The following is a 13888-nucleotide window of genomic DNA, read 5'->3' as shown; positions in this document are numbered from 1 at the left end:
CGCCCACAAATTTCTGAGAAATCACCAAATATCAGGGAAAGTATGCGTTTTTTAACAAAAAGTACCAAAACAAAAATTGTAGAGAATTAAATGCGAATCAAATGAAATCAAAATGATTGGAGTACAATCCATAGGTTTTAAGATAACCAGTTTCAAATGTACAAAAAAGTATTTTTTCGGTTATCTCGATGGTAGAACTTTTTAAAAATACTCTTCATTTATGCTGTAATGGCCTTAGGTAATTTTTATCTTGCATGTTGGTTATTTCACTAAAAAAAAAAAATTAATTTTGCTGCGTTGTTCAAATCAATCACTATAGGAGGATAAAAGGAAGAGCAGAAGGTGAAAAGAAAATAAAATAAAAAGAAAATGAAACTTAATAAATTTCTTGGAAAAAATCAATAAAAATAAGAAAGAAAAAAAATCTTTATTTTTTATCTTTTTAGCGAAATAACCAACGAGCAAAATAAACATTAAAAATTACCTAAGGCTATAACTGAAGGCCATAAATGAAGAATATTTTTAAAAAGTTCTACCATCGAGAGAGATAACCGAAAGAACACTTTTTTGTACATTTAAAACTGGTTATTTCAAAATCTATGAAACGTACTACAATCATTGTGATCTCATTTGAAAGATAATTTAATTCTCTACAAATTTTATTTTGGAATTTTTTGTTAAAAGACGCATACTTTGAAATTTGTAAAATATAACCGTGATTTCAGAAGTTTTTGAGCGCTAATTTTTTAAGGAAGCATTTTTCGACCCTTTTTGTTCAGAATTAAATTTTCTATAAAATCTCAAAATCTGACCGGAACATTTGGGCCCACCGTATATATATATATATATATATATATATATACGTTATACTTGTATATTTTTGCGTAACATCTGTAAAACTTATATTATTAATAAGATTTTTTTTCTCTTAATAAGAACATAAATCATTCGATTTGGTCATATCTAAAAATAGAAAACCAGTATCAGATGGTTATATTTTAAATGTTCAACGAGGATGAAGATCTAAGAATATAAGAACTCGATGAAAAACCAAACAGATTCGCATTAACCTACTAAAAGTACCAAATATAGAAATGGTGAAGAAATAAGAGACGATCTCTTGATATTAAAATAGATTCTTACATATTATTTACAGAATATAAATATAGCTTGTATATTGTATACGTAAATATAATTCTATAAAATATATGTTTTAACGCATTTTTTCTAATAACCGATCATGTAATATTGAAGCAAAGAATTTTTTTTTTATTTTTTATTTTTTTATTTTGGTAATTGTTATTTCGTAATTTCTTCAGCCGGGCGTATCTCAAACAAACGCGGCTTCCAATTGTATTTTCAACGGTCCAGGGAACGTCGTTTGTTCCAAAACATCGGCAGCTGTCGTCTTGTTTTCACGTCTCAGGACAATTTATTTCCCCTTGAACGGATCGTGCTATCTGACGAAATAATTCGATTTCGTTTTTGCTTTCTTTCGTGATCATTCAATTTCGGCGAACAATCAAGAATCTTGCGCAGAAACGAGAAGTAATCCCGAGAGCCGATTCTCTATTAAAATCCAAGTCGGATTCTTTGTGTTCTCCGAACAAAACAAACTTTTCCAATCGCCTCATGCTGCAGGATGCGATCGGTATCGTAGATCATATCGGAAATTCCGCGCACAATAGTTACTAGTTTTTTAAAAAAGGGATGACTGTAAAGTGTGATTCTTTTTTTTCTCGTTTCACAAATTTAATACGGTCAAATATAATAAAAAATATCTATCGTGCATTTTCTAAATTTTTAAACATGTCGGAGGAAAAAAAAAAGAGACTTATTATAATATTATTAAAATATCATTAGAGATCTGTTGTTTAAATATGTATGAGTCTACGATCTTGTATATATGTAGTGTCTAGAATTACGTATATGTAGTTAAATAATAACTATATGTATGCATGTGTTTTTCGTGCGTGATTAACCAAAAGCAATCTATTAGAGGCTGCATCAAACTAGAGTGCTCCAGAAAAACTATAATAATTAAAATGGAAAGGCAAGGTTGTTTCGCGCGAAAGTTAATTAAGTAGATTGAATAGGCGAATAATTTTTTAATCTAAAATCGCGATTTATATCTTCTTATTTTCTAAACAGATTTATTATTATTACATACCAGATTGCTCGTAAATTCTATCAATCTGTATATAAATTCTAAAATCTATGTTAAAGCGATCTATCTATTATAAATAAATAATTAGATAAGTGTTAGAAAATTTTTATTACACGTATTATTATTTTTTTTTAAATTACAACTGCAACTTGTAATAAAAAAGCAAGATTTAATATAACATTTATTATTTTTTTTTTTTACTTAATGTATAAATTTAAACGATTTTTTAATTTCAAACGATTCTTTGTGTTGAATTCTATGAAACTGTTTTAAAGATTAATAGAATAATGGCAATTACATAAATATTGAACGCTGCGCTAGTCGGCAGCATATTGTGCGATTGACTTATGCATTAATTAATGCGCGTTTGATGACGTGCTAATTAACGCCCGAATTGAGAACGCTAATGTTTCTGCGGCTAATACTTCATACGAAAAGGCCAGTTATTTTCGATAGTTGCTATACGAATCGATCGATCGTGCCGGTTTCCTTATTCGCGTGCATTCGTGCACTAGTGAAAAGCGTAAATTCACTAATGGACTAATGTACAAACGTTTATTGCTAACCAAAGCAGCTTCATTTACTCGCAAAAAGATTAATTATTCACGAGTCAGAATATAAACAAAAGATTTATTGAAAAAAATTAATCAAAGATTAAATAAATAAGTATAGATAAATGATTAAATACATAAAATATTTGACATATCAAATTTTTATGTCTTAATTCAATTTGTTAAAACAAAAAAAATAAATAAAATCAATTTTTCCATGTTGAAATATATCGATATTAAAAATTTCCTTTTTTTTTTAAATGCATTTTAATATCAGATAATTATCATACAAAAATACAGATTAATTATAATGAATAATAATTGCTATACAGGGTGTAGATAATTATTCAACGAAACATTTTCAACGAGAGCTTTTCAAAACACTATAATAAAATATTTTTTCATTAATTACTTTTTGAGTTATTTTATATCTTAATTTGACATATTTTGATATAAAAAATAAAATATCTCGTAAAATATTTAGTTTTCGATAATCTTAACGTAATACTTTTATGTACAGAATAATGAGACGAATCGATTAGTGTAAAGAGAAAAAACGAATAATCGTTTAAAAAAATATATTATAAATAATTACATATTTTTTCTTAAAAGCAATTATTTTTTTTATACTAATTGATTTGTCTCATTATTCTGTATTTAAAAAAGTATTACTAGTAAGATTATCAAAAATTAAATATTTTACGAGGAGGGTTCCATTTTTAAGAAAACATCGATCACATTGATTTGGCATTGAAAAGATCACTCAAAGTCAAGTCCATATTTTCATCATGTATTCCCCTCTGAACTATACAACTTTTGTCTAAAACATTTTTGCCGAAGATGCTTCGTTGAAGAATTATCGAGGTGCGTTTTTTAAAAATGGGACACCCTGTATAATTGATGAAATAATAAAAATTTGAAAAAAAAAAGAACGAAATATATTAATAGATCCTCGATCGCACAGAATAGCGATTACATGTATAACTACTATTATCGTATTTCTCTGTTTCTTATGCAAGTCCCGTTTGAATAATCGAATAATAACCGCTGGAGAGATAATTAACGGCGGGATCGACGAAGGAATTAGACAAATCGGATGAATTTCACAACTGACAATCATCATAATTTTGATCATTATAATCTTATTATGCGGATCTCTCGCGCTTGAAAATCCGCCAACGAAATGATCGATAGCGAATATTCGATAGCACTCGCGGAATGCGTAATGATCGGGTTATTTGAATTTCTAATAACGTGCAGGTCCGCGCGCACAACAAAGGCTTCGGCTATTAAATTCATATTGCGCATACGAACGCATAACAAAGCTTACGTAATTTCGCGCGGACATAAATGACGGATGATTTCGCAACACGCGAGCATCCTCGGGCAAAAATGAGAATATATGGTGTGCTACTATAATTTTTGAACACGCATTATATATCATGGGACGGTTCATTTTAAACCGTGTTTGTTATCTCTCTTGGAGATTTTCCAGAAGATCGTCCTCCCGCTCTCGCCGTATAAGGACCGTATGCAAGCCCAAAATATTGAGAACGCGATAAGAGCCATCATCAGAATTAATCCTCCATCGTATACCTTATATTCCTCCATCCTTTAATTTCAAAATTTATTGCACTTTACATTTCGAATACTAATATTATTAATTTACGCCATTACTTTACATTTTTTTAAATATCAAACATTAGTTCAGATATTTTAAATTTCATTGTGTGTATAAACACATTGCGAATATATTTAATAAACGTACAAGTTTCCGTTATATAAAATTCATTATAAACTTTACAGAGATCTATATTTCATAATTTTCCTCCCTGCGTGTAACACCTAGTTCTTGGTTCGAAGTCTATAATATATATCACCGACTAGGTATTCCTTAAAACTCCTATAAATAAGAAAAGCCCTGCCGAAGAAGTTTCTCTCTTTTCTCTGCTGCTATTGTACATTATTCATCGATATCTCTTATGTCATTTCCTTGCCATCTTGGGATAACTATTTTGTTTTCATCTTTTATATCTTAAATCGAACTTTAAGTTACACATCGTCGCATACGTCTTATCGTTTCTTCTCTTTTGCAAACAGGAGTAATTCTTTCTCGTGAGTAAATCGTCCGTTTAACAATTTTTTTTTTTATTCGTATATAATTTTATTTTTCTAGAACAAGATATTGTATATTAACGTCTCTCACGTGCAGACTCAAAACGAAAAGACGAAGTTGTGAGTTGAAAATTGACTTGCTATAAGAGGATTGATCGTCTAAGGAACACTGTCCATTCCTTGTTAAAAAGAAATTCTGTTCGGATCTTCTGCTAAGCTATTTTCTACTTTGGAGAATTCTATTGATAGCTTACATTATTACCGAGATAGATTTTTCTATTTCATCATTGCGTGCAACCTGTCTTGTCCTTTTTATCGAGAAAAATAGTGTCCTATAGAAAAGCCTCTCTTTTCTGCAATCTTTTTCATATTTTTCATTGTTCTTTATTAAATATTTTAATAATTATGCCTCAAGAGGCAGAGCAAAGATTATACAATGTAATTTGCAAATAATCGAAAGATGAAATTAAAATCATATTTATATCTCTACCGTTTTTATATCTCTAATGTTTTTGTTTTTATTATAAGATCTCTTCGCGTATACATGGCTTTTGTGAATTAAGGCAATTTAATGCCTCAATTAATTATAATAATGATGTATTTTCTTGAAGAATTATTTAGCACTTGATAAATAAAAATATTATAGTTACGACACGTACATGAGATATCATATAATAGATATTTTATAAAATAAATATTTACACATTTTATGTATGTAATATAATTATTTATGTGCAAACAAAAGACACGGGAAATTAAATTTTTTATAGCGGAAATATGTGTTGCACATTTATTCTCTTCAATTTTTATTTATCTCTCTCGTACTTTCCTCTTTATACTCTTTCTTTATCTTTTTCTCTCTTTTTGTTACAATATAAGATATTACATTTCTAATCACATTATATGTTTTTATTTAATTAGATATCTCACTTTTGACATATGTAAATTCAAAAATAGAAAAAATATGCAAGAAAATTTTCCATACAAGTAAAACAAAAAGTTTGGATTTTTTTGTATTTTAATTTACATTTTAAATCACACGAACGAAATCGAACAGAATATACCAAAAAAATATTAGCACTTTTTAATTTAATTTAGCATTGACAAAAAATTTTTCCTGACGAAAAATATAATCATATCAAAAATAATTATAATTTTAAATATATATATGTAGAGAGAAAGAGAGAGAGAGAGAGAGAAAGAGCGAGAGAGAGAGGAGAAGAGAAGAGAAAAACAGGAATGTAAAGACAAAGAAATTCATTAACACTTTTAAAAAAAATTATTTATCTCTCTCATTCTTTGTTTCTATCCGTCTCTGTTGTACAATATCTTTCCTCGTACACATTTTAAGAAGGACACCTGCCTCTCCCATTAGCGAGATTAAAAAAGTTACTTGGCGAAGGGTTAACAAGCTTAAACCCTTTTACTGGAAAAAGCAATATTTCGCGAGTCAAACTTAAGTAACTTAAGACAGAAAGCGGACATATTGGCATTGGCAAAGCTTTTTTCTCGAAAATGTTTACCACAATGCGGCACGCGCGGGCATAGAAACTAAATGTGGAATCACATTTTCTTGCTGAGAATATGTCTCAAAATATATATGGAGGCTTTGTACGAAAGAGATACATGCCTCATCGTGAATTAAAGTTCTTTGAGAGCTCTGGAGGAGATCATGAAACTTCTTCATTATTGCACAAAGTTATCAAGCAGGAATTTCTATAAATTCGCTACAGATATTTCATGCGAAGTCAATTAATTTATTCACGAATTAATTCACTGCGAATAGCAGAGTTTCTAATTTAAAAAAAGATAATTATAAAAAACATTTATTAATTACATTTAAAAAAAAAAAAAATGGAGATTGAAATTAAATCTTGAAAAAGATGACAATTCTTTCACAATGTTCACTTCCAGTTCGTAGAGCGAAAAGATTAAAGAAAAAATGTAATTATTATAGTTGTCTCTGCTGAAAATACGACATTTTGTTTAACCAGGAAGCGGATGAATGTTATCCTGCGGGCATTTGCAACACCATTATCTTACAGACAGACATAATAAAGGCAGACATACAAAACAGAAAAGATTGTAAAAAGATGGTTAAAATAAAAAAAATATTTATAATCTCGGTGCAATCAATGCAAAAAAATTACAGCCCGTCATAATCATTTAATTATAATAACGTTCGATAACACACACACAGTGTGAAATAAATAATAATACATAATAAGAAATTATTATTTATATTTATATTATATTTATTATTATTTTAAAATAATATTATTAAATAATATTATTAAAAATAAAATTGTTATCATAATATATTTGATCGTGTATGTCGTCATCATAGTAAAGTAACAGCTTTGCAATAATATATACCGTGGCGAGAGAAAATTTATATGTATATAGTATTGTGTTTATATAATATTCCCGCTGCAGTTATACTAAATTACTGCCGATTACTGGTGCATGTTAAACTAATTGACTGCTGTCGAGTGTACATGGCTGCTGTAATGTTGCCCGCAAGCATTCGCGTACGTCCGCGCCCGTTTTGTTATCGACTTGCTCAACTCCTGGTACAACACAATTACGGATTATAGAAGACGATATTGCTGAGTCGCCAGATGTACGCAGTATGTAAACTCCTCGAAAATTTTCGCCTAACTTCTTTCCTCTCAAACAATATTTAATTAAAATTTAAATATATTTTTTTTTCCAATTATATTGTATATGTAACCGAGAAAAATATTCGACTAGTTCTCCGCGAGTGGAATCGATGAATGATCATTTAACTTGGCGAAAATAAAACCCCGACGTGTTTAATTCATGAATTGACATTAGCAATGCAACCATTATTGACCTATCTATATTTATTCGCACAATTTTCATTTTATTTAGCTTAAGCAGTTGTTTTTATAACGATAATTTTCAGAAAAATTCGCTTCAACAAGAGAATTCACTTTGAATTTATCGAATAAAGAATGAATTTATATACCGAATAGAGAGCTTCTCTCGACAAAGGGAATCAATCGATGGATTCTTTTATCTAGCAATATTAATGAGACCGATATAAAGACGATCTTAACAACTCACCGTGACTGAATTGCTCATAACTTGCGATCACCCTCTCGGCGTTCTTCCTGGCGATGTAGAACCACTCGCTGCTGTTGCTCAAGTACTTGTACTCGATCGCGAGATCCTTTACTAGGATACCGTCCTGATTGGGCAACCTGTGAGCGAACGGGCAGTAGAGCCAGCGATTTCGATACTGCAACTTGTCGTAGCAATTGCCGGCGGCGAAGATATCCTCGTCGAACTCTACCATGGATAAGACGCTGGCGTGCAGCAGATACTCGGACGACAGCATCACTTCCGGCGCGTACTTCCAGAGCCGGGTGAGCATGTTGGCCCGATTAACGGCGAGTTCCGCCTCGAGACGGAATCTCTCTTGCGCGTACTGATCCACGACACCTTCGCCCAGATTCAAGTCAGTGCCGGCGGTGCAATTGTCGCCCAGGGTGTGCTGGTTCTCGATTATCCGCAAGAAACGCGTCACGATGTCAACCTGGGTGGCCTGCGATCTTCTGCGAGCTGACCGATCGAGGAAGGAGGCGTTCGCTGATTCCTCGAAGTTCGGGTAATCCATCACGACATCCTGCAGGATCTCCTCCTCCTCTTCGAGATCGCGGACGGTTTCACTGGTGTTCGCTTCAGCCGCATCGATGCCGAGCGTTTCGGTCGTGTTGCGATCAATAGCGGCTATCGACACGACGGTCTTGTTCAAGAATATCGCTTTTCTCAGTTTACTCAAGGGATCATCCTTGAAGAGACTCTTCAGGGGATCGGGACTCGAGCGCAGAATGCCGTGATTCTCCGAATGACGCGCTTTGATCGCACCACCGTTGGAATTTTTCCGTATTTCGTCCTCGCTATGATCGGAGAATCCGATGTTTCTCCAGTTATCCTTGGAGAAATTTTGCTCGATCAGCCGGGAAAGATTACGCGTGAGAGGAATAGCGGAACTTTCCTCGAGCGCGCTTCCTTTTCTTGCCTGGTACAGCTTGAGCAAACTTTCCAATCCCTCCGGAACATTATCCTCGTCTCGATCGAGAGATTGGCTGTTGACCGAGTTATCCTTCGAGAAATTTCGCTCCAGAAGCCAAGAATGATTATGCTTGAACGAAACATACGTTTCCGGATAGTCACTCACTCTATCCACTCGACTTTGCGTCTTGTAGTGATTCTCGCGATCCACGCGAACGCTGGTCTTGATCCTATTCACCGGGTCCTTCGCGGGATCCTCCGCCATCTTCTGCCGCGCGAAATGACTCCTCGATCTCCCGTGCCGGATCTGCGATCTCTCGACGCTCGACGCTTCCGGCTCTTCCATCTCCATCCGGAAGACCTCCATCGGTCCGATCTCTGTCGGCGAAATTTCCTTCGCGGAACGACGCTTTTCCGTTTGCGAGCGCATTTCCGTCGAGCGAATCCGCACGGAACGCTTCTCCTGAGATTCGACCTGAGGCGGAACGCAGACCCTCCCGGAGGCGATTTCCGTGGAACGATATCTCGGCGCGGGATGAATCTCCGTCGGACGGGGATCCCCCATACCGGTAACGAGATTTTTCGCGCGCGGACGATTCACGGAATCGGGACGAATCGGCGCGATCGCAACGGAATGGATCTCCGTCGGCCGGAAGACGCTTAAAGCGCGTTTCCACGTGATCGTTGGACGATTTTCCGATCGACGATTCACCCTCTCCACCTCCACTTCCGCCTCGGTGCGAGCGATTTCCCCAATCGAGCGAATCGCCGCGGGACTGTTGAGCGTCGAGAGGATCTCGGCGCCACGGAATTCCGTCGTGTCGACGAGCCTGCGGTCGACGAAGGACGACGCGCGGTGATTCTGCTGATGCCGCAGATACCCCTTCGGCTTCTCGACCTGGAGAAGCTTCTCGTAGTGGTTGCCGAGGGAATCTTGCGTGAACGTGAGCAGGATGAGCGCGCACCAATAACCTGACGCACTCATCTTCAGCCGCTCATCCTTCCGCTTGCAACGCTGTTGTCGCTTGTTACATCCGCCCGCGACGATATTTTTCTTCGAATTTGTTTAAATTTAATCCTGACATTTTCAACGACGACGAATGATCATCGTCCGCTTGTAACAGTGATTCGCAGCAGCTGCTCGAAATAAGGTGACATGCCTTCAAGTTTTAGCCTGCGCGATTATATGTTTCTTGAGATTGATTTCACATTCACACATCCTCATATAACGTAGTTCTCCATCTCCTGACAATATATACACCTATGCTTCGATATTTCTCGCGATCAATGTAACATTTCATTATTACAACTTGATTATTATTCTCGTCGTATTTACACAATCTGCTTCTAATATCACTAACGATGTGAAAATTTTTACAAGATTCCTGAAGACGTATAATTTTTTTACATTCTTCCAGAATTTCTGATCTTTAATAAATCCTGCGAAAATAGCTCTCTAACATCTTCGCAATGTTGAGTGCCTTTTTAAAACAATCTTCACGATGCTCGATAGATCCTAGTGACGAGAATAGCATCTTTGAGATTCCCATACAATCTTACATTTCTCTGGTCTAATCTATGGTCCTTGAGAGATCGTATCCTCTTATAGTTCCGGAGTGCTTAATGGTCTCTCGGCATCTCTGCAATCGACTTAATTTCCGCTTGCAACTAGCACCACATTTCAGCATTTGCTTTTTTTTTTTTTTTTTTTTTTTGCTGATGATAGACACGCCCGCAATCACTGCTCTTCGACGACGAGTCCCTTCGCGACAAATCGATCTGGTGATCTGTTATCGATGCGGATGCTCTTGGGATCAGATCACGTGTGAAATGTTTTTACGCACGAGCTAAATTAATCGAGATCCTTCTCTCTCTCTCTCTTGCAATAGTTCGATTTCGGTACAATTATTTTTGAGCGACTTATGAATCAAAATTTCGCAAAAGCCTAATCTCGACGCAAATGCATAACTGGAGATGATCGAGAATTGGCGAGTATCGTGAAAAATATTGAAAGATTGAGAGAAGAAAAACACTTGGTCAATTTCTCGAGGATATTATATTGATTTGATCTGTTGAAGCAATCTCTTGGTTCGGCCGTATCATTATAACTGACACTTTCATTACAATACGTAATTATCACGATCGTTATCTTCCGCGATTCAGAGAGCGAGAATAAAAAATGTTTCTCCATTAATTCCGACAGCAATTTCACAGATAATTGTAATTAATTGAGATTTTCACTCAGCGATAAAACAGTCCTAACTTGTTCCCGCGTTCGTAATTCACATGCACGTCATCATAGATTATGGCACGTTCACATTATTTGATAGCGCGTTTCAACGAAAAATTGACACGTGATAAATTTATCCATATGTGTGTGTCGCCATTTTATCCTACTCGCAATTAATGACAATGTTGCGATTGTAAGCATCGTTGTATGCCTAATTATTAAGTAATATATTTTTTTATGTATGCTAGCCAATTTTTTTTTTTTTTTTTAGCCAAACAAATGCCGTTCATACAACACAAATGCCTAAATATATGTATAATTAAATAAAAAAATAATTGTGGAATAAACCACGTACATTCCACGTTTTTCCTTTATAATTTTAATTTATGTTTCTCATGTTTTTTATAACAAGTCGATATTGAGGAAATTTAAATGTAAAGTACGAATAAAAGTACAAATGTACAAATTGTCACAATAATTGATCATTCAAATTAAATGGCCGAATTAATCATCCTCTTCAACCATACAATAATCATTCATCGATTTTTCCGAAGATATCAAGAGAAACAATATTCAAGTAACTTCAATCAACAAAATAATCCGCAAATTGACATCAAAAATCACATTCAGTTCAGATCTCATTAATGAAAATTAAATCCATCATCGGACATATTGTTCCGTAATTGCGCAAATTAATAATTGCTTCGAAATGAATTCAATGCTCAAATATGAGAACTAATTTAATTTTATCCTAGACATTTTGAGATTTTATAAATTTTAATCACTCGCATAATTAGACCAATACCAAAAATATTAATTTTCAACGAAATATCATTTTTAATCGATCAAATTAATAATCGTTTTCAAAAAGAGCTGTCCGGTTTCTCTACAATATCGAGTAATTAGCTTGATTTCATCGATAATGAACTTCTCGAATTTTTTTTCTACCGGCTCTTCTACATTTTACCTAAACAAAAAGCACACACAATGAAAAGTAAAAGTAAAAATCAGAATGAGAATTCAACTTACATAGTTTATCTTGTTCTGCAATTAAAAAGACAAATAACAGAAAAAATATTTTTATAATTCTTTCACACGCACCAAAAAAGATTAACATGAATTTCCTGATAATCTGCTTTTCGATTTTTATTATAGATTGATTTTAAAAAATCAATTCCCGATAATACGTTCCCCTTTGGAATAAAAAATCATTTTAAAGCGCATTTAATTCTATAGCAATTAATTCAATATTCAGGGCGATTAAGCTCTTTTTTCGATCGCACAAAGTGTTGTGTCGCGTCGCGTATATTTTTTAAATCAAATATGAATAGCGAAAATCTCAAAAATTAAATACGTAACGCTGGTTTACAGCTGGTTTATCTCGATTAATCGACGATATAATTTCGAATTCAATTTCGCGTTAAATCCGCATTATTAATAGTTTTCGAACAATTATACGTGAATCATTCGCAATCGTTGATCTATCATAAATATTCAAAATAAATATAATCAAATTAATTATACATCGACGATAATCGAATTAATATTCATAATTATACATCCTTTCAATCGCACGGATTAAAAACTTGTGCATCTTTTGTGTATTCTCTCGTTTCCTAAAAACTGCATGCAATTTATCTTACTTTATATTAACTACTTTATATAATCTTTGATAAATATGTGTTTATATTTTTCTTTCGCGCTTTTTGATTTGTCGAAAATTTGTTCGAATTGTCGATTTCAAGTCGGATCGATGAATCGAGTGTACAAACTCGTTCTGCCTGTCGTCATTTTACAACAATTTCCTAGAAAAACAACGAACTCTTTTTTGTTTTTGCTCCTCTCTTTCTCTCCTTCCTTCTCTCTCTCTCTCTCTCTCTCTCTCTCTCTCTCTCTCTCTCTCTCTCTCTCTTTCCTGCTCTTTTTCTATATCTCTCTCGCGAGTCAACGGTCACGACAGATCTGTATACGCTCGCACGCGGCGACAAACTGACAAGGGTTGGGAAATCCGCCACCCTTCATGCCGACCAATGTGTGAATGCAGAGCGCATGATCTACCCCTCTCCCTTAGCGATGCACCGAGTTTCGCGCCGCTTTCCGTTCCCAACGCTTTAGTCTAGATCTTAATCTTAATCTTTCGTGCACCATCTCTGTACAGTTTTACAGCTTTCCTACTGGGACGTATGAATAAAATGAAGCTTTTGCTTTTATACGTCCATTGACGGTCGTTGCGAAAAATACAGGGTTATACAGGGTGTTGCAAATTAAATTTATCTTCCATGATCTGGGAATCTGCGGACTCTAATTTTGGATCAAGTTTTTCTTATCAAGTTTTTCTTATCTTCCTTTAAAAATATAATAAGACATCACTTTTTTTATATTTTTTTTTAATTTCGACATTATATATTTCGGTAATTAAATCTTAAGATAAAATTCTACCGTATGGACTCCACTGTGTAAATTTATCTCTCTAAAGAATCAACTTTTATTAGTCACGTATTATCAGAACTGCAGAGAAGATTTCAAAAAGCTCTTGATTTTAATTCACTTGTAATTCCAAAATTGTTTTTATCTCGATATTATTACAAGGGAATTATTAATTAAGGGATTATAAGGGATTTATTAAAAAATTAGCTAAAAAATTTGTTAATTAGAAAGAGCGCTACTGATTTGTGACACTCTGTATTATGCATCTCTTTACGCATAAACTTCAAGTTTTCGCTTTGAGCGAAAAGATTGTAGCAGTCGTTGTGGAAACGTGAATTAAAAGTTGCGTTTATTATG

General features: G+C 34.0%; 1 protein-coding gene across 6 annotated transcripts in view; it reads right to left on the bottom strand.

Moving 5' to 3' along the window:
* The window catches only part of LOC138935208 (metabotropic glycine receptor), a 91558-nt gene extending 78323 nt beyond the window's left edge, over nucleotides 1-13235 (bottom strand). For 2 of the 6 annotated variants that reach the window (XM_070299655.1, XM_070299656.1), the window contains exons 1-2: nucleotides 12134-13235; nucleotides 7924-11315 (exon numbers count right to left, since the gene is read on the bottom strand). In XM_070299655.1, the coding sequence (XP_070155756.1) occupies nucleotides 7924-9859 (1936 nt within the window). In that variant the 5' untranslated portion in view covers nucleotides 9860-11315; nucleotides 12134-13235. The remainder of the gene's footprint in view (nucleotides 1-7923; nucleotides 11316-12133) is intronic. The other 4 variants (XM_070299652.1, XM_070299654.1, XM_070299651.1 and 1 more) reach the window with 4 other exon arrangements.
* Nucleotides 13236-13888: the final 653 nt, after the last annotated feature.

This window comes from Polyergus mexicanus, unplaced genomic scaffold, assembly GCF_030449975.1.
Source record: "Polyergus mexicanus isolate NDT 795.1 unplaced genomic scaffold, iyPolMexi1.0 SCAF_7, whole genome shotgun sequence".
NCBI lineage: Eukaryota > Metazoa > Arthropoda > Insecta > Hymenoptera > Formicidae > Polyergus > Polyergus mexicanus.
This window is presented reverse-complemented; position numbering and strand designations above follow the sequence as displayed.